Source organism: Sciurus vulgaris (assembly GCF_902686455.1).
Source record: "Sciurus vulgaris genome assembly, chromosome: 5".
Classification (NCBI taxonomy): Eukaryota; Metazoa; Chordata; class Mammalia; order Rodentia; family Sciuridae; genus Sciurus; species Sciurus vulgaris.
Window position 1 is genome coordinate 42623903 of NC_136465.1, and position 27196 is coordinate 42651098.

The following is a 27196-nucleotide window of genomic DNA, read 5'->3' on the forward strand; positions in this document are numbered from 1 at the left end:
AGCTCAGACCAGAAGGTGGCAACAGAGATGGTAAATGTTTGAATGCTATTATATAAGTTGAGAAGGTAGGTAGAGTCATTATTTGAGAAAGTTACTTTGCTTCTCTATTATAACTGCATTTAGTAAAAAGTAAATGTAATTTTACTTCTAGAACCAGCCTGAAGATTGTTTATGCAAGAACCATGAGATTTCAAGTATATGCATTAGCAGTTTGTTTTAATGGTATTTTAAACAGCACATGCATTAACATAGAAGACAGCATTCATATAAAACCAGGTTGTTACTAAATATTTTAGCAACAAGAGGCTGTATAGACTTTGGGAAATCACTAGGTACACTTCTGTTTACTGCTTTATTTTCATTCTGAGCAGTATGAAATAAAAGAGTGACCCATTACATATTGGTAGCATGTTTAGTGATCCTCAGGAACAAATATGATACAGGTAATTGATTTCCTCAGTTTTCCAACCTGCATGCTGGACTGACAGAAGTGAGACTCTTTCCCCTCAGTTGACCTTTGACTTTAAGAAATACTGCAGCCTTGTAGAAGTGCATTCTACCTGCCAGCGAATCCATTTTCTTCTAAATAATGCCCCAAACAAAGCACACTCTGTCATCTTTGTGGGAGTAGAGCAGCTGTCCCCAAAGGACCACTCAACAATTTTCCTGTGCCATTATTAAAATATTATTCTCTTTTTGTGAGGGAAGATACTAAAGCCTGCTACAGGTCAGTGATTTTTCTGGTGATAGAGATGAAAAGACTAGATCTTAAAAACTTGACCTAAGAATAGTTCAAGAATGTAAGCTGACACTTTCTCATTCTAGTCCATTTGTTCCTATTATTGTTTTTCTTCTTAATCTTTCTTCTCAAATATATTTCTCTTGTTACAATTCAGTTTAAATGAATAGCATTACTTCTTAATAAAACCCCTATCAATTTATAGCCAATCTAACACTTTAAACTATTCAATGTCTTTTTAAAAATTTAGCTACAATGAATAAGGAATAAAATTTGTTCAGATACTTAGATATTGAAATATGCTAGATAATTTTAAATGATGCAAAAGGTAACCCATAAGTATAATTGTTTGAGGAAATTTTCATGGTAGAATATGTATAACATAAAATTTATCATTTTGACTCTTTTTGGTACTGGGGATTGAACTCAGGAGCACTTTGCCACTGAGCTACATCCCCAGCCCTTTTTATTTTTATATGGAGACAGGGTCTCACTAAGTTGCTGAAGCTGGTGTCAAACTTGTGATCCTCCTGCCTCATCCTCCAGAGTCACTAGGATTAGAGGTATGTGCCACCATACCCAGCTACTTATTCATCTGTTCATAGCCATTTGAGTTGTTTCCACATTAGGGCTATTACAACTCATGCTGCAATGAATATTGATGTACAAATATCTGTTGAACTCCCTGCTTTCAATTATTTCGATTTTTAGAATATGGAGGCTGATTTACTTTTCTTAATAAAATTAGAATTTTGGGGGGTTACTGGGGATTGAACCCAGAACACTTTAGCACTTTTTATTTTTTAGTTTGAGACAGGGTCTTGCTAAATTGCTGAAAGTGGCTTTGAATTTGAAATCCTCTTGCCCCATCCTCTTGAGTTGCTGGGATTACAGGCATGTACTACTATGACTGGCTAAATTTAGAATTTTTAATTCATTTTTTACATGATATTAAATAATAATAGTAAGAATTAGTGAGAGTATTAAAGTCTAAGGATACTTGCATTTTCCCTTTTGAAAAAGAACTGGTGATTCAGAGTCCTTAGACGGAAGCAGAAAAATGAACTTTGCAAACTTGCCTAATTCAAGTAGGAAAATATTGTACATATTTATGAACAACCAGGTCCAGTCTCCCATAGAGAGCTCTTCCTTCTTGATGGTCTTCAAAAAACTCTACCCGTCATCTCTGCTTTTCTTAGGAACAGTCAGTCTTAAGTTTCCAATGAAATATAATTCAAAACACTGATATTTAGTACAGTCAACAGTGAATACACTGATAACCTATACTGCTTTTTCAAGTGTGATTTATGAAGTATAGTCATTGAAAATGATTGGATTATTTTCTTTCTTTTTTTCTCCCTTTTTTTTTTTTAACTTCCATTCCAACAGAGGAAAGAATACACATCTTTAGAGACTTGTTATATTTTGTTCGTTTTTAATTGCATATAATTATGTCCAAATGTTCAATAGTAAGTCACCAGTATAGCTAAATCTATAAAAAAATAAATAAATCTTACTATAATAGTGTTTGATGACCATGCTCAGTTTGAAGAGTAGAAATATCTTCATTCCATATATTTAAACTAAATGACTGTAATTGTAGTAAGGATGTATTATTCTGCAGGCTCTTTCTTCACAAATGAGTCTTAATAGATGGATTAATAGTAATGACAGATCCTTCCTAGAACTACCAGGCAAAAAAAAAAAAAAAAAAAACATGAAACCATCTGCAGATTCAAAATGAAAATATGCTTACTTATAACATCAGATATCTTTGGTTAGATAGTCATTTCAACTCAAAATTTTGCAGATTTGAAACATGACCTCAATAATTTAGGACACTACTGTGTTAAATGGTGGCTCTGTAGCATAATTTGCATCCGGAAATGATTTTACTTTTCATGACAGTACTAGAAAACTTTTTCTTAAATAATTCCAAGATTATTTTTATTAATTAGGAGCTATCAATTAATAGCAAACCTATTCAATAATCTTTTGTTATCAAATGCTTTTGACTTCTGTTCCTTTGCAATTTTCTTCTCAACTCACTCTACCCTCTATAAAAGCATGAAGGAAGTTGCTTTTACACTAGAAAACATTTTAAGTGACACAATTAAAGTTAATATTCTCTGTGTTTTAATACAAGCTAATATTTCAATGTCAGTAAGTATATTTAACAAGTTACATATAAAAGCATCTAGTACACATATCACCTGGGATAAAGTAGATTATCAATACATGATTGAATTTTAAAGAAAAAGTTACTAAGGTACTAGAGAGAATAAAATACCAGAGTGCTCCTAAATTGTTGCTAAAAATTATAGGTACAAATGTAAAAAAGGATAACTTATATTTTTAAAAAATGAATCTACAGATAGAGCTTTTCTATAATTAGTAATTATATGTGTTCTTATGTTTTGTGTTTCCTTGCCTGTTTAGTTTTCTCATTTCCTTAGCACTTCACCTCTTTCTATACATTTTGGTTATTTTATTCAAACTGTTGAGAAAAAAGAGTTACAAGAATACCACATATTTTAATGTAAGTTAATTGTTATGTGTATTTCTCCCCCAGATTGTAATATAGAAATTTGGTATTTCTCCTTGATTGTTTTAGTAACTATGAACACAAAATAAATGTTAAAGACTGGGGATGTAGCTCAGTGGTGTACTTAGCATGCATAAAGACTTGGGTTCAATTCTCAGCACCATAAAGAAAAAGGAAGGAAGGAAGGAAGGAAAGAAAGAAAAAGGATGGATGGAAGGAAGGAAGGTTAAAATATGATTTCCTTCACAGATAAACCCTCCTTTAAAAGAAATAAGCAAAATATTGTGTCTATACCTTTCCTGTGTTCATAAATGAGGCTCGAGTAGTGGTGGGCTTCTTTGGAGAATGAGCAGTAAAGGACAAGACTCTTTTGTTGGAGAATCCCCCATTGCCAGTCTGTAGATCTTTTCAAAGGGGGCTGTTCAGCTCTTCGAGAGAGGAAGCTCTGGCCTGCATAACCATGGAAGGACTCTAGAGCTGGCTGCCTGGCTGTAGGAACAGAAGGGTCTTGGGAGGGGTCTCAACTTTTAGAACCTTGTCCCTCCACCATCCTCCAGTGCTCTTGCTGTGATGCTCCCTGGAACTTCTCTGATTTATCTTAATAGAAAGTAACCCTTCCATATTCTGATGGCACCAGAAAAGAAGCATTCACCTGGCAGCTCAAGATTTAGGTAAGGATCTGGTGTCCGCCCTACCTCTGCTCTGCCTTCCAAGCCAGCTGGTGCCTTGGATCCTGACCCAGTTCTGGAATGCAGGCCTTGCATCTCCTGCTGTCCCCAGCTGGAGCAGCTCTGCCAACTCCCCCACAGGATTTTTCTCATCTACAAACTTGTTGACATGACACACCTGGTGCCTTTTCTGCCCTTCTTTTCAACTTTGTCTGTTTCTGTCTTTCACGCTTTTTTCTTACTCCTTTACTAGTGGGGTTTTGTGAAAAAGAAAAGTAACAATAAATCCATGTTTTATTCCAAGCAAAAGTCCCTAAATCCATTTTCTGGATTGTTTTCTAATATATACTTAACCCCTTGTTTTCCTGGAGAGGAAGAAATATGTATAAACTGGCCAGTAAAAACAGACCACTTTTATGGCAAGATCACATTTTCCCCTCTGGAAAGGATTTTCTTATCTGGTTAATAATTTCTGTAGAGGCATCAACTAAACTTTTATGGGGATCACCACAATGAGTTAAATGCTGGAGCTATAATAGCATGGTATGGCCATTGCCTTCAAAAATCTTATTCTAAGGGGAAAAGGGAAATAGAAAAAGACAAGTAACACACTAACCAAATGATTATCCCATCACCTGGCTCAAGGCCTAGAATATAGTATCACAGTGGAGGAAGTAATTGATTTTGCCTTGAGGGGTTGTATGGGAAAGTTTAGTTTTATATTAAAATGCACATGGTTTCCAGCGAATTCCACCATTATGTATAATTGTAATGCACCAATTAAAAAGTAAGGAAAAAAAAACCAAATACACATTGGTTTCATGTGTTCTTAATTTATACTGTTTTTAATTTCCTTTTTTATATTTATTTTCATTTCTTTTCCAAAACATTACCTCACTTAGGCAACTATGCTTTATTTTTCACAGCATGTAATATAGGACTAAGCCAGTAACTGATGATCAATAAGCTCTTACTAACACTACCATTCCGTAGGTCTGCTTCTGCTTTTACACAGCTGTCTCCTCTGGCTAAATTAACCTAACATTTTTTTGGAGGCACACATGATTCAGGAACAAATAAGTCAAATCCATGTTCAGGAGTGAGAGATGTTCACTGAAGAAGGCCAAGTCACAAGACCTCTGTGAACCCTGTACATACCAGGAGCAGAGTGAGGCTGTTCCCGTAAAGTACTGATTAGGTGCCATACTCCAGTTGGGCAATCTCAGTAAAGTGACTTAACCTTTCTAACCTATTCATCTGGACAAACCTGCTTTATAGAGTTATTTGAAGATGAAGTAGCATGATGCGTGTATAACAGATGGCACTGTTCTAGGTAGGTTGTGAAAAACAAAAGCACAAATTGAAGTCAAATTATACAGTTATACCAGGCACAGTTGCACATGCACACACCTGTAACCCCAGTGACTTGGGAGGCTGTGGCAGGAGGATCACAAGTTCAAGGCCAGCCTTAGTAATGAAGCAAGACTGTGTTTCAAAATAAAGAAAATAAAAAGGGGTGGGGATGTAGCTTAAGGGTAAAGTGCTCTTGGGTTTAAACTTTAGGACTGTCAAAAAAAGAAGAAGAAAGATATTTTACCGTTATGTCTAGCCGACTCTTTATAACTCTGGAATGAACAAGTGACACATACTCTAAAAATCCACATTATATTTTATAATGTTTCCCAAGGTGTTTTTTTGTCACAGAATTTAAATGATAACCCTCCCATTCTATAACTGGGTTTTTGTTGTTGTTTGTTTGTTTTTCAGCCCCAGGAGGACTGAACACTACCTACTTGGTTGGCACAGACTTTCTTAAAAATTGCTTTAAGGGCTGGGGTTGTGGCTCAGTGGTAGAGTGCTTGCTTGGCATGTGTGAGGCACTGGGTTTGATTCTCAGCACCCCACATAAATAAATGAATAAAATAAAGGTACATCAACAACTAAAAATATATATTACAATAATTTTTTAAAAATTGCTTTAAGTGCTTAAATCACTGATTCCTAAACTTTGCAAAAATTTGCTACCTTTCCACATTGGATTTAATCCTTGGATATGAAGACTTTACTTTAAACTCCCCAAGTGATCTTAGTGAACAGTGTTTAGAAACCATTTCTTTAATTACATAAAAGTGAAGAAAGTGATTTATGAAAAGGACTAGTGGTTAAGGGTTCTAAAAGAGTAAAAATGGGCTTACAAGTAAATTTTTCAATTTACAACAATTCTTTTTAAGCACAAACCATAGATATAAAATTTGTTCAAAGAATATGCAGGTATCTTCTGCTCTCCTAAGTTTCTTAGCTTCTAAAATTTATGAAAGCTCAGATATGTGGCAGCACACAGAAACTATTGTTAGGATAATCAAAATTTTTCAACAAAACTCACAACTTTAAGATTGATTTTAAATATCATCTCAAGCTAGGCATTGTGGCACATGCCTGTAATCCTAGCTATTCAGGAGGCTGGGGCAAAATTCAAGTCCAGTCTCAGCAATTTAGTGAGACCCTGACTCAAAATAAAAAATAAAAAGGCCTGGAGATGTAGCTCAGTGGTAGAGTGCCCCTGGGTTCAAGCTGCCCCAGCAACGAAAAGACAAAAAAATCTTAAACAGTGGTAAAATTAATTTTCTTCCATACTTTAACAGAATTTAATGTTTATATTAGCTTGGCTGCTTGCCTATCCATTAAAACATTAAGAAAAACAGTGCATATTACTTCCTATTTGTTATAACTTATTTTCTTTTAAAAATACAAAGACTTAAATATATAAAAAGAGTTACCATTCATTTATCACTTATCTGTCATATACCAGGCTATCTAAAAATATTATCTAGAAATTTCCACAGTCCTATAAAATAAGTACAATTATTATTTCCAATTTACAGATCAGGAGCATTTAGTAAATTGCCTATGATTCTACAACAGGGAAGTGTCTCAGCCAAAATATGGTCCCAGATCGTTCTGTTTACTGGGCCTGTGCCTTTTCTAAACTGTCATCCAAGCAGCACATCAGGACCCCTAAAGAAGCTCCTGTCCCTTTTTGTATTTGTGTCACCAAATAAGTTCAATTGTACTTAAGGTACACAGTGATTTATTTTGTGTGGCAAAATGCTGGGAAGTCCTGGAGACTTTTCCTAGGCTACTCTAGATTAGGGATCACCCAGAGCTAAAGTCAACCTCTTGGAGCTACCTGAATCCAGTTCTGATCTCATGAAAAATTTGAAGTTGAGAACTTTACAAAATTCTTTTTGTTCTTTCAGTTATTTGGATGGGGAAAATGACGAAGATATCCAGCCTCTTTCTTGTCATCGCCACTCTGATAATGGGCAGGGAAGGCTGGGTAAGCTTACTGTGAAAACTGATTGCAAAGTCTGCTTTGACCTGGATTTTCTTTTATTTTGCAGAAAACTTGTCACTGAAAAAGATTTAATTAAGGGTGAGGGGATGCATAAGTTTTGGGGAACTATCTGGCATTTAAGTAGCACTTACCAAGTGCTTAAAAAATTTGGGGGGGCTGTGATTATGGCTCAGCGGTAGAACACTTGCCTAGCACATGTGAAGCACTGAGTACGAGATCCTCAGCACCACATAAAAATAAATAAATAAAAATAAAGGTGTCCATCTACACCTAAAAAAATTTTTTTAAAAAGTACTGAAGTAAAAATGGTATTTACAACAAATAAGTAGAATATTTTTAATTCACTGGGCTATTTCCTTGTTTAATATTAGGAATTTATAACTGGCTGTAGTAATTAGAATTGGCATTGGAATTTCTAACACTGAATAATATTAGTGTAGACTATTCAGATTATTTAAAAGTAATTACAATAAACTTGTGTCTTCCTTCTTTTGTGAGTCAAAAGGACAAAATACTTATCTACTCAAATTTCATAGGAAAAGAAGACTCCTAAGTTTTTTTTTGTTTTTTTTTTTTTGAGGGACACAGGATACCTGGGATTGAACTCAGGGGTACTCAACCACTGAACCACATTCCCAGCCCTATTTTGTATTTTATTTAGAGACAGGATCTCACTGACTTGCTTAGCACCTTGTGGTTGCTGAGGCTGGTTTGAATTATTGACCCTCCTGCCTCAGTCTCCTAAATCGGTGGGATTACAGGTGTGCACCATCTAGCAAGACTTCTCTACATTTTAAATAAGCTTACTAAACCCCTATATGCAGTCTCATAAAAATTGAACATGCTTGGCCTTGATCCCTTCAATTATTTTTAAATTATGTGGTACACTGTATTTAACAATATCACAATTTACCATTATTGTAAAGTGATACAAGATCCAGACACCATGAAATGTTCTTGTTGTTCATTTTTCAGCCTGTGTGACTCAAGGGGCTAAGGGAATAACTCCCAGAATAAATCAAAGTGTGAGAAGGACACAGTACCAAGAGCAAATAGGAAATAATTCTAGAAAAATGGGAGCAATTCAGTGACCTGGAGCTAAAGGGAGAGAAAGGCCTTTATCACCGCTTCTCCATTACTTTCTTTGAGGCTAAATTTCTGTCCTCCTGAAATTTGTAGTCTGAATTTATAGCCCTTCTCAGGAAGGCAGTGTAACTCCTTCCTTTACTCAAAATAAAATATTTAATCATTCTGTTCTGCCTGCCTGTCAGAGGGCCTTGAACACAGGAGATCCTTGTATTTACGGAATAAATACAAAGTTGCACATATTGATAGGAACAGGAAATTATGCAAATGTAAATTAGGAAATTTATCTGACCACAATTGAATGTTCTAGGAAATATCTGTGTAAAAGTAGCACAGGGCAATTACATATTAGAATTCACAGTTTCTGCTGGGTGTTGTGGCGCACTCCTGTAATCCCCAGCAGTTCAGGAGGCTGAGGCAAGAGGATCATGAGATCAAAACCAGCCTCAGCAATTTAGTGAGGCCCTAAGCAACTCAGCCAGACCCTGTCTCTAAATAAGTTATCAGAAAGGGCTGGGGATGCAGCTCTGTGGTTAAGCGCAGCTGGCTTTAATCCCTGGTACAAAAAAGAAAAAAATTCACAGTTTCTGAGAAGTAAACATTTTTTGCTTAGCAGAGGAGATCATGACATGAGCTACAAATAGAGATTTTAAGGTGAAATGGGAAAATGGCAAAAATTTGTCTTGCGTCTCTTTTTATTCCCCCAGGGGCTCTCCCAGAATTGAGTACTCAAGGGTCTTTATTACCATGACTTGACCTCAGTAGTTCTTCTAGGAGACCCACCTCTGCAATTTGCTTTCCCAAACCACCTGTCACACTTGCTTTATTTTGAAAGAGCTCTGCTCAGTCTGCTGCCACATTAGAAGGGAGCTTAAAGGGAAGAGAGGGGGATGGGAAAAGAAAGACAGTGGAATGAATCTGACATAACTTTCCTGTGTACATACATGAATATACCACAGTGAATCTCACCATTGTGTGTATCCACAAGAAATTAACTTAAGAAAAAAAACCATAGATAAATGGCAGAAAGATCAATAGAGGGAAGGGAGTAGGGGGTGGGAAAAGGGGAGTGGAAGGAGAGGTACTGGGGTCTGAACTAGAACGTGATGTAGTCCATGCTTTTATTATTGTGTCAAAACAGAGTCTAATGTATAACTAAAAAGAACCACCAACAACAAAAAAGAAAATAAAAAAGAAAGGTACTGATAGACTCTCACTCTTTCACATTTCTTGGGTTACTGGACTTTCAAGAGAAGATAAATGACATGACTGAACCCATTCAGGCTCTTTCCCTGACATTTTGAAATAGCAGAAAGAAAAATAAAGAATAAAACAAAAAGTTTGAGTTACTCTGCGAAATGACTCTAAATCGGCACTCCTTACAAAGGTAACCGTACATCAAAAGATTATAAGCATAAAATTATATTTAAAAACACATTTAGGAGCTGGACTTGAAGCTCAGTGGTAAAGCACTTGCCTAGCACACATGAGGCACTGGGTTCGATTCTCAGCACTGCATATAAATAAATAAAGGTGCATTGACAACTAAAAATATTTTTAAAAAATTTATACCAAAAAGCCATTTGAAATCCTATTTTTTTTTAGGGGGAATAACATACTGCTGACACAATTAACTTCTAAAAGCACTTTACTCTTAGTTAAATGATAGGAGTAAATGCTGTCAGACACTTTACCATTTAGGTGGTGTCCTGAAGAGATGGAGAGCATGTTCCTTGAGCTGAGAAGGTCAGCTTTCTTTTACCTTCTGGGCTTTCATGAGGAAGGCTTCTGATTAGAAACAGTTCATTCCTACCTCATGGAATTGTCAAGAGGATCGATTGAGACAGCAACTATACATCTCTTAGCATAGTCATTCTGATTATATGATTTCATTCTTGAGTTTGGGAACAGCATAGGCCACTTATTCTTCAAATAAGGAATAGTATTAGCACTTTTCAGATCGCTTTTCTGGTTCAAGTAATGTTCTGAAATGGGAGTTGAAGACAAAATGAATCATTGTTTTATCCAAATTGCTAGCAGCATTTATTTTCCATGAAAACGAGTTGCACGTTGCTTTGCAGGCTCTCGAGGACTGTTCCCAGGAGCAGGCACGTCTCAGAGCCCAAGTGCACCTGCTTGAGACCCGGGTCAAACAACAACAGGTCAGGATTGCACGGCTTTTGCATGAGAAGGAAGTCCAGTTCCTCGATAAAGGAGAGGAGAATAGTGTCATTGACCTTGGAGGCAAGAGACAGTATGCAGGTCAGAACTGAATTTTCTTAAGTCTTTCAGTAACTTTTATCACACACCCAGGTGCAGTGCTAGTTATTTGTTTACTTCAGGTCTTAAAAAAGAGTTTTTTTCTGTTGAAGCAACAAGTAACATGAAACATATCTTAAATGTCTTCTACCATATTTTACCCTTTTCTCAATATTTTCTGTGCAGTGGATGTTTAATATGAATTCTAAGTGCCTGAGGATTTCTATAGTTTCATAAGAAATCATGACAATAGATTTTTAAATATTAGTGTACAAATGGTAGGTTATAATTATGAATTTTTCTATATTAGCTTTGTTTTTGTGACTCCATGTTTTATGCAGTTTTTCTTTATGTTGGTTTCTTTGTTTTTGCTTTGCTGACTGGTCTTGCTGTGTTGTTCAGTCTGGTCTTGAACTCCTGGGCTCAAGTGATCTTCCTATGTCAACCTCTTGAGTAGCTGGGACTATAGACACATGCCACTGTGCCTACTCTTCTCTTCTGAATCTGATGGGCCCTGGGGTGGGGAGGGAAATAAATTAGTAGATTAAAATGGTAAAGATTCCCTCTGTTTCTCAGATGGTACCTCTTACAATGACCTTGTGTGAGGGAAGGGCAACAAAAGAAACTAAGGCACTCCCTCCAACCTCTTTTATAAGAGCACCATCCCATTTATGAGGGTGGAGTGCTCATGACTTAATCACTTCCCAGAAGTGACACTGGGTGTCAGGTTCCATCATATGAATTTTGGAGGGACACATATTCAAACCATAGCACAGAGATGGGGGAAATGAGGCAGTAGCTCTGAGACATGCTTATAGATATTACATTTGTTAGTTTCAAACATTGGGCCTGGGTGTAGGACCTCATTCAAATTTATTGCAAAAACTCTTCCTGAAGGCCACCTGATCCTACCCATTGCCTAAGCCTATGGTTAACTGGTAGTCATATGATGACAGACAGGGCCATCAAACATTAACCTAATTCTAGAAGAGTCAGTTACATTTGGAGCCACAGATTCTCTAGTCAGAGGAGAAAGAGCAATAATCTTTCTGGTTTCTCTACTGATTTTGAAACCAGCAAGGGCATCCATGAAACTTGTATGTTCTGATTCTCGATAAGAAAGTCTAAAGAGATTTCCTTTCCCAGTGAATTTTTCTAGACAGATAGCAGAGGCTGTAATAGTGGCAGTGAGTATAATAGCACACACTGACTCTGGGCTCTATCACAAAGGTCCAGCACAGTCCTTTATGGATTTCCCTGCCTTTACTGTCCCAAACACTTAACCAGGTTAATATTGTTCCAAGAATGGATTACAGCATTAGTAGCAATATTTCACTGGAAAAACTATTTAACTTCTCTGTGCCTCAGTTTTCTCAGTTGTCACATTGGTCTGATAATGGCATCTAGTTTACAGGATTGCAGTGAGGATTAAATCAATGAGCACCTATAAAGCCTTCATGACTACCCAGCACATAGGGAATACTTAATAAATATGATTATCTTTTCTATGTTCTAAAGATAAATTGTGTTACACAGTGGTCTTAGTACTTGTTCAAAAAACCTGAGACTGGGTGATTTATAGACAACAGGAACTTACTTCTCACAGTTCTAGAGGCTGAAGTCTGAGATAGAGATGCCAGCAGGTTTGGCACCTTGGTGTCTGGTCAGGACTTCGTCTTTGATTCCAAGATAATGCTTTGTTGCTGTGGCCTCTGTAGAAGGCAAACATTGTCCTCATATGGCAGAAGCCCTATGTAAGAGTTCTAATCCCATCCATGAGGGTTTGCTCTCATGACTTAATTTTCTTATGAAGTCCCCACTACTGAATACTATCACCATTGGTGATTAAGTTTCAACATATAAATTTGGGAAACAGAATCAGGCCATAACAACAGTAAACCACATACAAAACCAGACAGGATCCTGATTAAAACAAGCAGTTTATGTATCATATCTATTCCTCCCATGCCCAGTCTCCTTGGGGAAGATGCATATCAAGTCTTTGACATTTACATTTGACACATCCTCCCACGTGACCTTGAATTTGCTGCCATCACCCACAGTCCCTCTTACTCTGTCTCCTAGCACCCCGTTCAAAAAAGAGATCAGGGTGATCAGGGAAGCAGTAATCAACAACACCAAGTGCATTATCAAAGCTAGAGAAAAGAGGAGAGTGGGAGTGGTAAAAGGGAGAGGGAAGGGACTATAAGAAAAGCTGGAAGGAGAGTCTTTAATTCTAGGGATGATGGCTCCTTCAGGTCAGAGGAGCTCAAGGTGGAACAATAAAAAGTTCAAGTACGTCTGGCAGCAGAAGGGATTACTTTGGCAGAGGAAACCCCAGTATTATGCTTTGTGAAGGCAGCGTAGACTGTCAGAAGTATGTGGTAGAACTACCGTATGACCCAGCAATCCCACTACTGGGAATTTATCCAAAGGCGATGAAATCCGTATGTGGAAGACATCTGTACTCCCATGTTCATTTCAGCACCGTTCACAGTAGCTAAGATATGGAATCAACTGAGGGTGTCGATGGATGATAGATGAGAAAATGTGGTAAATATACGCAATGAAACACTTTTTAGCCTTAAAAAAAAAAAAGGGAATCTTACCATTTTGACAACATGGGTGAATCTGGAGGACGTTATGTTAACCGAAATAAGTCAAATTCAGGAATACAAATAATGCATGATTTAACTTTTTGTAGATTTTGGAAAAGTTGAACTCACAGAGATAGAGCAGAAGGGTGGTTACCAGAGTCTGTGGGGGTAGGAGGGCATGAAGAGTTGGGAGATACTGGTCAAAGGATATGAAAGGAGGAATAAAGAAATAACTTTCAAAGATATTTTTTAAAAGTACACTGAGAACCAGAATTTGAGCATTATGGGTCACTGTGCTTTTCCTTTTGCATGTTACATGGCAGGTACACTAAATTTATATCAATTTCTGAGTAGCACCTTCTCTCTAGAGTCTTGGGACTTTTCATTAACCCTTTCCTCTGTGCGGAACATCTTCTGTATTTTCCTTCTTCCCCCTGAACTGACTCCTACTATTCCTCCTTTAGATCCCAATCCAGCCCTCATTTCTTTCGGGAATCTTTTCCTGCCCCAGAAGACTGGGTGAGGTAGACTTGTGTGCACTCCAGAAGCAGTCTTTCCTTTTGTATCATTGCACTCACCTCGAGTATTGTCATTCTGTGCTTAATTGTCTATCTTCTGTGCTAAACTCTCTAGTTTTTAGTATCTTTAATACCTATAATGGTGACTAGCATATAAAAATATTCAATACATATTTTAAAAATTTAATTGGCAGAACAGATCAGGTGAAAGAAAGTGTAGGCAAGCACTTCAAAGAGATCCATGGAATCAGACAAGACAGTTATTTGAATAACAACATGAGAGGAAAGCAACAAGTCGATCATTCAAGGGATGAGCATATAAATACCTAATTCCAAAGATAAGTACAGAACTGATCTCAAGGGCAAGAACTGACAGAGGCAGGTGAAGAACCATTATCCCAAATTCCAAACCAAGCTCAAGATTCAGGATAGCTATTTGAATACCATCAGAACAAGTCACCAACAAGGGTCACATAATGGCAAGAGGCAGGTAATCAGTTGTTCGTTACTGGGACTGTGCAACTAGTCACGGGAAGAAGTCTGTTGTGTTGAGAGTCGTGAGGGACCAACCCTGGGAAACAAGAGGTGACTGAGGAATAAAGCAATGTATCAGTTCCTGGGCATTTGAAATGCCAAGGTCAGAAAAGGACTGATTGTACAAAAAGGAATTAGGTAGAAGAGTCACAAGAAAAGGGTCATGACAAACCATTATATTGGGTGTGGTGGTAGTGGTGGTGGTGGTGGTGGTGGTGGTGGTAGTGGTGGGTGTGTTATAATGATAAGGTAGATGATAGACATTCTAGATCACTGTTTCTGGATATAACAACTAAAACAAAACCCTAAAGTCAGTAGATTTGCACTTAATATTATTCACATATGGTACAAATATGAAAGGAGATGAGGGAATAAAACCTGAAATGTACATTAAGTTCAACTGTACTCTATTTTTAAGTGTAAAGACCAATAGTGCTAGAGAGGCTACCAAGGACACTCAATAAATAAAATATCTAACACATAAATTTCAATAAAATGTAATATACTACATCTACCATAGGCATTAAAGAGCATTATATTTATGCAAAGTATCTGGGTTCCTTTTGACATAATTATACATACAAGCAATTTGATTTCATTCCCTAATACCATATATTATACAAAATATATAAGATACTGCTCACATCCAAGTGTATGTTTCTGGTGTCCTTAAATTTATAAAAAAAAAAAAAAAACAGTGTTCATATATATGATCTGTAGAAATATAAATATCTTTGTTCTTATTTCCAAGTTACTATATTATTACTAAATTAGTGAATTTCTGAATGCTAATTCATTGCATGGTAGAAAACACCTAATTACATACAACCTAGCAATTTGTGCAAACAATGCATAAATCACATGATTTTTATACAGTGTTAATTAAACTGTTTTTAAGCATTTAGGTGCTATTAGATTATGAATTAAAATATTACTGTAACAAATTCACATTCATTAGTGACAAATGCAGCAATTTGGCATCATATCTGTTTGACCAGCAAGTCCACTGGCTCTACCATGTCACCTTCTGCAGGAGCCCCTAGTCTTTCTGTCAGTTCTTGAGGCAGCATGTTCTAATGGCTACAGTGTAGACTTGGAAGTCTGATTTCCAAGTCCAGCTGCCCATCTTGCTAGCTCTAGACTTTGGGCAAATTATTTAACATCTTGGTGCCTCATGTTTTTCATTCGTAAAATGGGAATGATAAGAATATCTAAAAAATATATATATCTATTTGTCATGAGGATTAAATAAGCCAATATTTTTAATATAGTATTTAGCTCAAAAGAAGTATTCAATGCTTGTTGGCTATCTATGGACATTGTCATTTACTCTCTCCCTTGTTTTTAGAGGAAACAGTCCACTCATCCCACCCTACAAGAATACTGCATACTCCAAAGAGCCAACAACCCTTCTCCTCTTAGTTTTTCTTCTTGTGTTGCCCCAGGGTGAGAATGTCTGTGATGGGTCTAGTTTTGCCATGTTCCAACAAGCTCTGTGAACTGAGGCTCATCTCTGTTGCTGGGTTATTTTTCAGTGAAGAATGTGGAGTACTTAGTGTCTGCTTTGGTTCTCAGCTTTGAACCTCAGTCATCATTCTGGGACAAGGGGGAAAAGTCCTTTTGGCAAGCTGGCATGTCACTATACAAAGCTTAAACATTCAGTCTTCTATTGTGGTTGCTTTCTGCATTATCAGAGCAACTGTTCACATCACCCAGTTTAATGCAATGTTAGTCAAAACAGAGGGCAGCAAGCCCTGGCTTCATTCTGTTACTAGGAATGTATCCATGAATCCTTACTTGTTTAAAACATCCATAAATATTGAGCTGTTTAAACTTGTCCTTCTCCTACCTATTCTCCAAGGGGTTGATTGTGTTGAAACATTTTGAAAATCAGTTTTAAATATCTAGTTAACATTTTAAACACTACATTGATCAAACTTTCTGCCATCGCCATTTGTCTTATTTCCTCATTTAGGCTCCTTAACTTGTTCTCTTAGTATAAGTAATTGAACTACTGGTGCTTTTTCATTTTTTTGATGTGTATTTATTTGTTGGGCTTTGTTTTTGTTTTTCGGTTTTGCTTTTTTTGTTCCCACTGAAAACTTTCCTCTTGATCTTAAGTTGTTTCTGATATTTTCTCCTGGGGAGAAGAAATACAAATAAACACATTTATAGTTGGCATAAAATAAAAACATTGAAAATGTTGGCAGAAACCTCTATATTCACAAAGTTTTCCAAAGGCAAATATTATAGCTAATTATTTCCACATTTGTCTGGAAAATAGTTTGAACCTTATGAGTCTGCTATTCAGCTCTTTGGTAGAAGATGAAATGTAAACAAAGAACTCCTTTCCAAACTTGGTTAAAGTGTGCTTACTTTAATGAAAGTGTCATACAATAAATAAACTTGACCAAAAGACTTGAAATTTTTGATAACATTGGGTTAACTTTATGTAATCATTTCCTCATTGTTTTTCTCCTTAATTGCCAAAACAGGGTCACTTTTATAATTGAGCATGTTTAAGGAACACTTGTGCTTCGACTCTTGAAAATAAATATACAAACGAAGCCTAAATCATCACAAAGGTGAACATCTTGACAAAGCAGTAGTATATGATTGGTCTCAGCCTTGTGGGGGACTTTATCAAGTGACTAAGATTATTTATTTTTTTCTGATTCTTATTTCCCATTCAACTTATTTAATATGAATCCTACTTTATTTGTAGCAAAACAAAAGAGTGTAGACAATTTGGCATCAAAACAATGAACACAAAGAAAGAACTTAAAAATATGTTTAAAGATTGAAATTATCCAATCAGGAAGATAATTTTTTTTTTCTTAAAGAAAATAATAAGGATAAAATGTGAAAGTTAGAGATGATAAGGCATTTTTATTCAGATGTCTGGGACAATCTTTGAAGTGGCCACTACTTACATCACCCTCAAACAGCTTCCTGAGTATCTAAACAATGCTTAACCATATTCTCCAAGTCTGTACAGATCAGCCCCATGCATATTAACTTGTCCTACCCTCAAGTCACTTAAGAAACAAATATTACCTTTCAGCAACAAATTGGTGGTAATTTTACTTCAACAGCAAAAGAAACACCATGGCAAAGGAGAATGAAAGGAACTGTAGAAGCTGGCACCCTTTGGCAAAAACATTTGAGAGTGTGTAGACTGCTAGAAATTTTAGCAGGTTAATAAAAATCCGGTGAGACTGAGAAGTTTTAAGAACCTAACAAGATTACTATTTAGGGTTTGTTTCCAATGTTCAAATTATTTATAAGGCTCTAAGTTAAGATAACCCATATTAAATTATTGCTTGGTGCTATATTTTTACTTTCATTTTTAGCTTCATAGAAAAGTTCCACTATGCTGTCTAACAAAGCTATAAGCTCCACTTAGATATTTCATAAATAACTGAATACAAATAACTTGTATTTTATATTGTTCTCTACAAAAATCATAAATAAGAAAAACATTCCTATTTCACTCCTTCCCCCCATGATCATATCATGGAGTTAGATAATCATTAAATCCTTAAGAAAAAAAAAAAAATAAGACTTTTCTCATATCTACTGGGAGATCTACAAGATGCAATTATAAAAAGCTGAGTATGTCATGTGTTTGTATGTCTCCAATGGTATTGAATAATCTCATTCAGAAGCTCCCTTAAAAAAAAGACAAATGACAAATGTTAATTGCCTTGTTTTGCAAACAGATTGTTCAGAGATTTTCAATGATGGCCATAAGCGCAGTGGCTTTTACAAAATCAAACCTCTCCAGAGCCCAGCAGAATTCTCTGTTTATTGTGACATGTCTGATGGAGGAGGATGGACTGTAATTCAGAGGAGATCCGATGGCAGTGAGGACTTCAACAGGTGTGCTAATTATGGCAAAAATTTATTAGCGGTAATAAGTGTGAGGTTTTTAAGTTAAAACTTTTTAATCATAACCTGTTTATTAATTAGACAAGATTTCACTTACTAAGTAGGAATACTGAGGGTAATTGAACTCAACAAGAAAATAATAGAGGTGGGTGTTGCAGGGGGAAACCTTGGGTATTTCAGATGTCTATTTGGATTTTGCCAAAATTAAACTTCATTTTAAAAATTTTAGAGGATGGAATGACTATGAAAATGGCTTTGGAAATTTTGTCCAAAAAAATGGTGAATATTGGCTGGGCAATAAAAATCTTCACCTATTGACTGCACAAGGTAAGGTTTGCCTGATAGCAAATTCACCTGAAATACAATAGGAACAAAATATGAAAATGTTTTTCACTAAGCCATAGACAATTGGACAAATTCAGTAACTACTATAATTTGCAGATGATAATGATATCTATTGAGCAATAATCCCTTTTGCAAATTGTGGCTGCTTAAAACTAGGAAGAAAGGAAAAGAAATTAGAACAAGGTTGGGAAGGAATTTTTTTCTCATATATATTTTCTATTTCTAAACAGGAAATATAATGTCCTAATCAATACAAAATTATGTATACTGGATCAATTATCTATTGCCACAATAATACAGTGGAACAAGCAATTTCAAAACAATAGCCATCTATTATACCTCATAAGTCTGCAAGTTAGCTGGGTGGCTTGCTGATCAGGGCTGGGCTCTGCTGATCTTGGCTAGACTTGTTCATGGGTCTGCAATCAACATCCTGGTCAGCAGGATTCTGAGTGCTCTAGGTTGACGTCATATGGAAATATCAGCTCTGCTCTGTATCTTCTCTCATCTTCTAGCTAGTCTGGACTTGTTCTTGTAAGCAGAGTCAGGGTTTCAAGAAAGAAAGTGGAAGCATATAATCTTTTGAGACCTCAGAACTGGCACACAGCCATTTTCCTTCTACTAGTGAAAACAAGTCATAAGACCAGCTCCGATTTAAGGGGAAAGGAAATAATAGGAAGAGATATGAAGTGACATTACAAAAGGGAGAGATGAAGAAGTGAGGAATTGGGGCTGTTTTTGCAATTAAAATCATAATATACTAAATGTCTTTGTTCCTGTGCCCTTTCCCACTTGCTATTTTGAAAACTTCTTCAAAGATATAGCAAAGTTGAAAGAAGTTTCAACCTACCATCTAGATTCTATGTTGACATTTTACTATGCTTATCACGTATCTATTCATCTGCTTATCATTCTATCCATCAATCATTTTTTAAAAAGATATACATTTCAAAGTAAATTGTACATCTGTACAATCCTCCCTACATACATTGATATGCAGGTCTTTAACTAGAGTTTGACATTTGTCTAACATAGTTTGACAACACATTTTCCAAGCTTCTATTTCCCATGTCTTTTGCTCCTGTCTGTTGCCTTCCTTAACTCTGAGACTATAGTCAATCCCACTCAGTCTGATCCTCAATATTTCATAAAAGGAAGCTGTGTTGCCCAAGAAAATATGCTAAATCACACTGATAATGTATTAAATATTAGAGCAAAGATTTACTTGTTTCATCCAAATTCACCGAAGCTATACATGCCAAATAAATCATCTGTTCTCATTATGTTTTCACATTTAGATATCAACTCTCAGAAATACCTTTTGACTCAGAGTCATGGATGCTGGCATATTTCCAATAATTATCACCATCTATGTTTCTATATTCATAATAATCAGTAGGATTATAATTATAAATATATTTGAGATATAAGAATAATAGCTAGAGAGTATGGATAAGAAGCCTAATTCTTTTTCTTTAGATCAGTACTCTCTAAATTTATACAAAGTTGCCTTTCCTTTGCATATTTATTATCCTAATGTTAAGTAGTTTTTTCCAGAGACATAACCCCTTTCATACCACCTTATTTCTTTTTCACATTAATATTTACCTTGTTCATAATTTAAAGTATGAAAGCCCAAGCAGTAACCCTTGAACCATTTTTTTTTTTTTTTTGGTATTGGGGATTGAACTCAGGGGGCGCTTTACCACAAAGTCACATCCCCAGTTCTTTTAATTTAATTTATTTTCATTTATTTTTAAAATATTTTTAGTTGTCAATGGATCTTTTATTTTATTTATTTACATGTGGCACTGAGTATCGAACCCAGGGCCTCACACATGCCAGGGAAGCACTCTATCACTGAGTCACAACTCCAGCCATCCTTTTTATTTTTTATTTTGATAGAGTCTTGCTAAGTTGTGTAGGGTCTCACTAAGTTGCTGAGGCTGGCCTTGATCTTGTAATCCTGCCTCAGCCTCCCAAATTGCTAGGATTACAGGTGTGTGCCACCATGCCTGACACCTTTGGATACTTCTAAATATATGACATTCAAGTTTCTTATTTTTCAAAACTTTATCGTATAGATTTTTGCCCAGATGACTTTGCCAACAAATCTGCTTCACCTTCATATTTGCTTATTTGGTCCTGAATCCAGGGTCTTGCACCTGCTAAGCACATGCTCTATCACTGAGCTACATCCCCAAGTCCCCCTTTCATGTTCTGTTTTAGTGTTTGGGGTGGTTATTCTTACTGAAAATGTATTTATCAGTTCCAGGTTTCACAATCATGTATCACATCATCCCAAACAAAAACACAGAGCCCTGTGTCTGCATTCTTTAATCATGAAAGCACGTAAGGTAGTGAAATTGCCTCTGAAAATAGCTTTATTCCTGTCACACAAAGTTTGATTGAAAGTGTTCACCAAAAAATTAAAAGTGGGCTGTAATTCCATGTTTATTTATTGTCCAAAAAGGTATTTAGATAGTTACCTCAAAAATTGAAACTGATTTTTCTGTCTCTCCTATAATACAAAGTACTTTTTAAGACAGTTGACTTAGCCTGACTTACTGTTCCCATCCACTTCACAGCCCTGGTTTAAAGCTTTTCCTGATTTAAGAGAGCCCCATCAGAGAAGAAGTCTGTGGGAATACTCTACCCACAGCCCTCCTAACCTTGCTCTAGTAATGGAAATGCAGAATTCTCAGCCTAAGAAGCCTTGTGCTTGTTTCCGCGACTCATTTGGTCCTCTTTGTCTTCCTACATTGCTGATGTGTACACCCATGAGCCTGAGGGAAAGCTACATCTTTTATTGGGAGCGTGGACAGAGCTAAGTGTAGACTATCTGCATTTGTGTCCAAGGCCCCTTGCTTTATGCACAATGGAGATAGGGATAGGAAGAGAAGGGAGCTGACCACAGGCTGGGCTAAGGAACTCTCTCTCTTTGGGCCTCCATGTTCTGGTTTGGAACTAGGAGTCTGAGACTCTAAATTCCAACCTTCCATCACTGGCAGATCATTATTGATATTTTATTTATCAAAAGAAGAGGATGTTACATATATCATCTAATAATTCTCTGTTGAGGAGAGAACAGTGTTTATTTTTCACCAACAGTGGGACAATGGGAAAAAGATGATTACTTCATGTAGCAACTAGTTCAGTCATCATTTTTCAGATACTCATTTTTTATCACCTGGAATTTGTATAGTCATTAAAGTACTTATTTTATATTGAGATTTATTTTGTCATACAGAAACAAGAATACATATCAAATAAATCATTTATTCTTAATATGTTTTCACATTGAGATATCAACTCTCAGAAATACCTCTTGACTCAGAGTCATAGATGCTGATATATTTTCCAATAATTATTACCATCTGTGTCAACAAGAATGTTGGTGTAGTACAAAATTCTTGAGAGTATTCCTCTGCTGTGTTTAATAGTCTCTTCCAGTGACATCCACTTCATGGATTTTGAGTCTAACATTCTCTTGATCTTGAGCTAATATCAAAGGAAGATTTTTCATATAACCCCCAGGATTCCTGTTTCTTCTTCTAATGGTTTTTGAAGGAATTGCTGGCTGATCTTTTCTACTACCAGGAAAAATAACTAAGTTTACTTACATGCAGGCAATAGGGACTATCTTATGAAATGTAGTGGTCTGACTACTCAAAATACAAGATGTCATTAATAGTAATTCTTTATTTTTAAGATCAAGATTCTTATTCAGAAAAATGGATAAGCTATTAAAATTCTTAAAACTCATATCCTTTCATTATTAGATATATTAATCTACTAACTAAATAATGATTTTTCTATTGTTTTTTACCAAGTGAATTGTACTAGTTGTTATGTATGATTTTTAGTAGAACTTTTCTACCTCTACTATTATGTTCCTTACTCTTTTTTCAAGTAAAATAATCAATAAAATATTCACATCGTCAATACAAGGGGGTCACTGTTTATTCTTTGAAAACTGATCCTTGGTAGAAAGAAATTTTATAAGAGCTGTAAATTATTTTTTAACCTCAGTAGTCAATGTTATGTCACACATTTTAAAAAACTTCTTGTTTGTTTTTCAGGAGACTACACTTTAAAAATTGACCTTGCAGATTTTGAAAAAAATAGCCGTTATGCACAATATAAAAATTTCAAAGTTGGGGATGAAAAGGTACTCCAATATTCTAATTAATATCATGCATTAATAATGAGAACATACAATGGAACTCTAAATCAGTAGAAATAAAAACACACAACAGAATCTATTCTTTATTAAATAAACATGTTTAAACGGTGATCACTGGTAGTAAAACTTTCCTCTTTCTCTGTAGAATTCCTATGACTTGCATATTGGGGAATATTCTGGAACAGCTGGAGACTCCCTTTCAGGGAACTTCCATCCCGAGGTGCAGTGGTGGGCTAGTCACCAAAGAATGAAGTTTAGCACGTGGGACAGAGATAATGACAACTACAAAGGAAACTGTGCTGAGGAAGAAGAGTCTGGCTGGTGGTTTAACAGGTGGGATGCCATATAAACATGATTGTAAGGGTGTTGATGATATCTCACTGGTGGGTATTAATTACAATACATGAGGTCATGTTGATCCTATTTGTAATATGAATATTATTAAATAAGTAAGCCTTACTGGGATTTTTCTGCAATGAAGTATTTTCAAAGATTTGTTCATTGTGTAGTGAAGTTCAAAAGATTTGTGTTGGGAATATACAGAATTACGAGTTTTACAAAGGTTGTTTGCAAACTGTATTATGGATAGATTATAAATAGAAGGACATAAATAGACACAATGAAAACATATATTCTTGGGAGTAGTATATTGGCATCCTAACAATCAACTAGTGCTTCACTTTCTCATATCACACAAAATAGACATTGTTATTACTGTACTTTCTTTTACATAGTGCTACTTTTCAGTCACTGTGACTTTCATTATTTCACTGAATCCATATTCTCCCAGTGCAGAAATGTTTGCTACAATAGTTGAATATTTAAATGTTACTTTATAGCAAGATCATTCCTTTTTTTTTTTTTTTTTTTTTTTTTTTGGTACTGGGTATTGGTAGGGATGCTCTACCTCTGAGCTACATCCTTAGTGCTATTCATTTTTTATTTTTGAGATGGTCTCCCTAAATTGCTGAGACTGGCCTCAAACTTGCAATCTTCCTGTCTCTGCCTCCTGAGTTTCTGGGATTATAGGTGTGCATCACTGCACCCAACTTCCATTTTTGATTGTACAAGCATCTTCCTTTCATGGACCTAATATCTGCCTTCTACCTTACTAGGTTTGTCCTCAGTAGCTATGGAGTAATTGTAATTCCTTTTCTACATAACTCTTCTGGCATCAAATGAGAAGCTATATAGTGCATTCCTCAGCATTTTCTCTCTGAGCCAAATATCCCTGATTCCTTTAACCATTGTCCACCTGAGATGGCTTGCAGACAGCTCCATTTGTTGTATTCACAAATTTAAGACAGGAATGGAAACTTCCTTAAAAATGACCCAATGGACCTGCTATGTCTGTAAAGCAGATGTACTCCAATTTTTAGGCAATGCACAAGCTTTGACAGTTCTTTTCTTGTTAGAAGATGAATACCACTTCAAATATCTGGACATTTAAACCTTCCATTATTTAATCTTTGATATTTCTAGAGTGTCTGATTTTCCTTATAATGAGGACTATTCATTTAACTTTTTAAAAGCATTTTAGAATTCTCTATTCTATTGAACAGAGGCATACTAGATATATGTTAACTTCACTTACGATCATACAAGTCCTCTTATAACTTCAGTTTTTATCATATGTAGATTTTAGAGTGGTAGATTCAATGCAGATGCAAGGAGCTGGAGGTAGTACAGCATGTCAAGATGATCTAAGGGGCTGTAAAAAGAGTTTTTCTGAATTTTGCTTTTCTTTTTTAAGTTTTAGTCCATTTACTATTTGGCCACCTACAGGGGAACTGAAGTATACACAGTAATGTGAAGGAACAAAGAAACAAAATAATTTCCCCTGCTAATAACCAGTGATGATCATCTCTTTCCTTAGTGGCTTTCCTGTTCTTTAAAAAATCATCTGCACCATCCCCTCCTCCTCTTCCTTTTCTCCTCCTTCTCTTCTAAGTTAGCATTATTTAAAACTTACCTATAATTCACAAAGGCATCTAAAAGCATCAGTAATGTTTGATTTTGGCTAGGTGTGGGGGCACACATCTGTAACCCCAGGGACTCAGGAGATTGAGGCCAACCTCGGAAGTGTGGCAAGGCCCTATCTCAAAATTAAAAGGGTGACGGATGTAACTCAGTGGTAGAACACCCCTGAGTTCAAACCCTAGTACTGAAAAATAAATAAATACATAAATATGTAAATAAATAAATAAAATGTTTGATTTTGAACAGAATTCCATATGGAGAAATAATCACTAGTATTACCACGAGATCTAAAGTATGTACTTTAATCCAGTTGGTTGACTAGTTTGCATCTGAATGACAACTGGCACACATAGTAATGTGGGCAAATAAATCATTGACCTACTTTAGAGAGAACAAAGACAGACAATTCAGCAGCTGGAGCCACCAAAGAAAACTCAGAAAAGCTGGAGATAAAGTAGTTCTAGAAACTTGATCTATTTCCACCATGCCTGCTACTATGGTTTAACTCTATTGTTCTCTTTTTCCTCTTTGCTTTCCCTGTCCTATAGTTCTAATTTACACCAAATGTTGGCACTTGATAATTATTCTTCGCATGGCAAACCAATCACAGTGTATTGCTGCCTTCTCTTTGTTCCTGGCACAGAATCTCGCATGAGCATTCAAATACTTCATCAAATATGCTCCTACCTACTGTCTCCAACTTGGTGTCAAGTCCAGGCTGTTCTCAGAACTGACGGATGCTGGAAAATTATTCTTAGAGTACTAAAGGGTTGACCATAAAGTCAGTTTCCAAATAAGTTTCAAATCACAGACCAAATATAAAAGTATATGTAGCAGATGTCAATATAAAGAGATGCCAAAATATTTATTCTGGAGGCTCAATTTACAGTGTTCTTTTTTCTAACATTACTTATTATGGTGTTTCAAAAATACAGTAGATTCTAGACACTCACAGATTTAGCCTACATGGTTTAAATTAGTGACATCCATTTAAATTACGAGAATGGCTAGATAGTCACTAAAAGCAAATTACTAAGCTAAGTGATCCAAGCCAGCCACTCAGCATTTACAGGTGTATTTATATACGTTTTGATTTAACAATTTGGGTTCTTTCCATACATTTTCAAAACTACCTGTTGTGAATGTTCTCCTTATATTCTAATATTTGGCATATTTTCATTGGTTATATCAAAAAGAAACATATAGTAATTAAAATCATGGTGACAACACAGAAAATTATCATATAGTCTTACCTGTAATTTATACATACCAGGGACAAATGTACAGACTCCAAAGGAGGAAGAGGTACATTTAAAACTTTTATGATAACCTAGTGAACTTTTCTAGATTGGTGCAATATCTGTTAAAAATTAACTTAGCAATTCAGACAAATGATTATTGGTTGATGTGGTAGTTTAGGCTTTGTTTGCCTAACCTTGAGATTAAAAAAAAAAAAGTGATAGGTTAGTGATTTAAAGAATAGGAAGAAGGGTGCTTGAAGTACAAAGCCACATCTTGGCTTCAGACTGCTGAACCTGGACATGCAAATCATCCAGGGAAACCTCAACAGGGCACCTTTCCTCTACCTTGCTTTGCTTGTTCATGCCACTCTTACCAGGCAGGACATTAGCTTCCTTGATCACAGGATGGAAGGTTGGAGGTTACAAGGTCATTCTTTGCTTTTTTTTTCCTATTGTTTAAAGATTACTAAGAACTAAAATGCTTATTTTTCAATACTTTACAAATGGCCTGAGTTGGATCCACGGATTTGCCTTGGCCCTGAAATTCATCAGTTTAAAATAATCATATTTTTGTAGAAATATCTTCGGTTTTGGAAAGAGATAAATATTAATATGCCTAAGAAATGGCAGAATCCATAGTTGAAAAGTTTTGATCATTGGCTAGCAAGATATAAAGTTTCTGAAGTGTGTTTTTCTAAGTTTTCTAAGTTTCTGAAGTGTGTTTCTGAGAGGTCTGTTTTCTTTTTTTCTCCCACTAGGTGTCACTCAGCAAATCTGAATGGTGTATACTACAGTGGCCCCTACACAGCCGAGACTGACAATGGGGTGGTCTGGTACACCTGGCATGGATGGTGGTATTCCTTGAAATCTGTGGTTATGAAAATTCGGCCAAATGATTTTATTCCAAATATTGTTTAATTGTCCCTATTGGGCTTTCATTTCTGAAATTTATCTTGGCTTAAAATAATGTGAAAAACAGCAATTCTGATGAATAGACATATGATGGCAATTGTGTGTACTACTTTTCATTTTTCTTACTTGTCTTTATTGCTTAATGTATTTTCAGTGCAACAAATATGCCATATTCACCAAAAATTCAGATTTTGTTAATACTTATATCATTTTATGTGTAAAAATCTATGATAAGAAATTGTGTGGTATGGGGCAAGGGGTGGGGGGAAGAAGCACAGAATGTATACCATAATTTAGGAGATAATTCAAGCACTGTAATAAATTATGAATACAATTCAAA

General features: G+C 35.8%; 1 protein-coding gene across 1 annotated transcript; it reads left to right on the forward strand.

Annotated features, from left to right (window-relative positions):
* Positions 1-1219: 1219 nt before the first annotated feature.
* FGL1 (fibrinogen like 1) lies at positions 1220-27196 on the forward strand. Its single transcript, XM_079142729.1, has 8 exons — positions 1220-1302; positions 7210-7289; positions 10475-10655; positions 18024-18183; positions 18422-18519; positions 22620-22708; positions 22869-23056; positions 26703-27196. The coding sequence occupies exons 2-8, from the start codon at positions 7218-7220 to the stop codon at positions 26860-26862; spliced, it is 948 nt and encodes a 315-aa protein (XP_078998855.1). The 5' UTR covers positions 1220-1302; positions 7210-7217; the 3' UTR covers positions 26863-27196.

Bases quoted from the DNA above. Each gene is read 5' to 3' on its own strand.
- FGL1 (XM_079142729.1), top strand. From the start codon at position 7,218: ATGGGGAAAATGACGAAGATATCCAGCCTCTTTCTTGTCATCGCCACT. The intron at 10,656-18,023 runs GTCAGAACTGAA...TTTTGCAAACAG, and splicing joins AGGCAAGAGACAGTATGCAG to ATTGTTCAGAGATTTTCAAT. The intron at 18,520-22,619 runs GTAAGGTTTGCC...TTTGTTTTTCAG, and splicing joins TCACCTATTGACTGCACAAG to GAGACTACACTTTAAAAATT.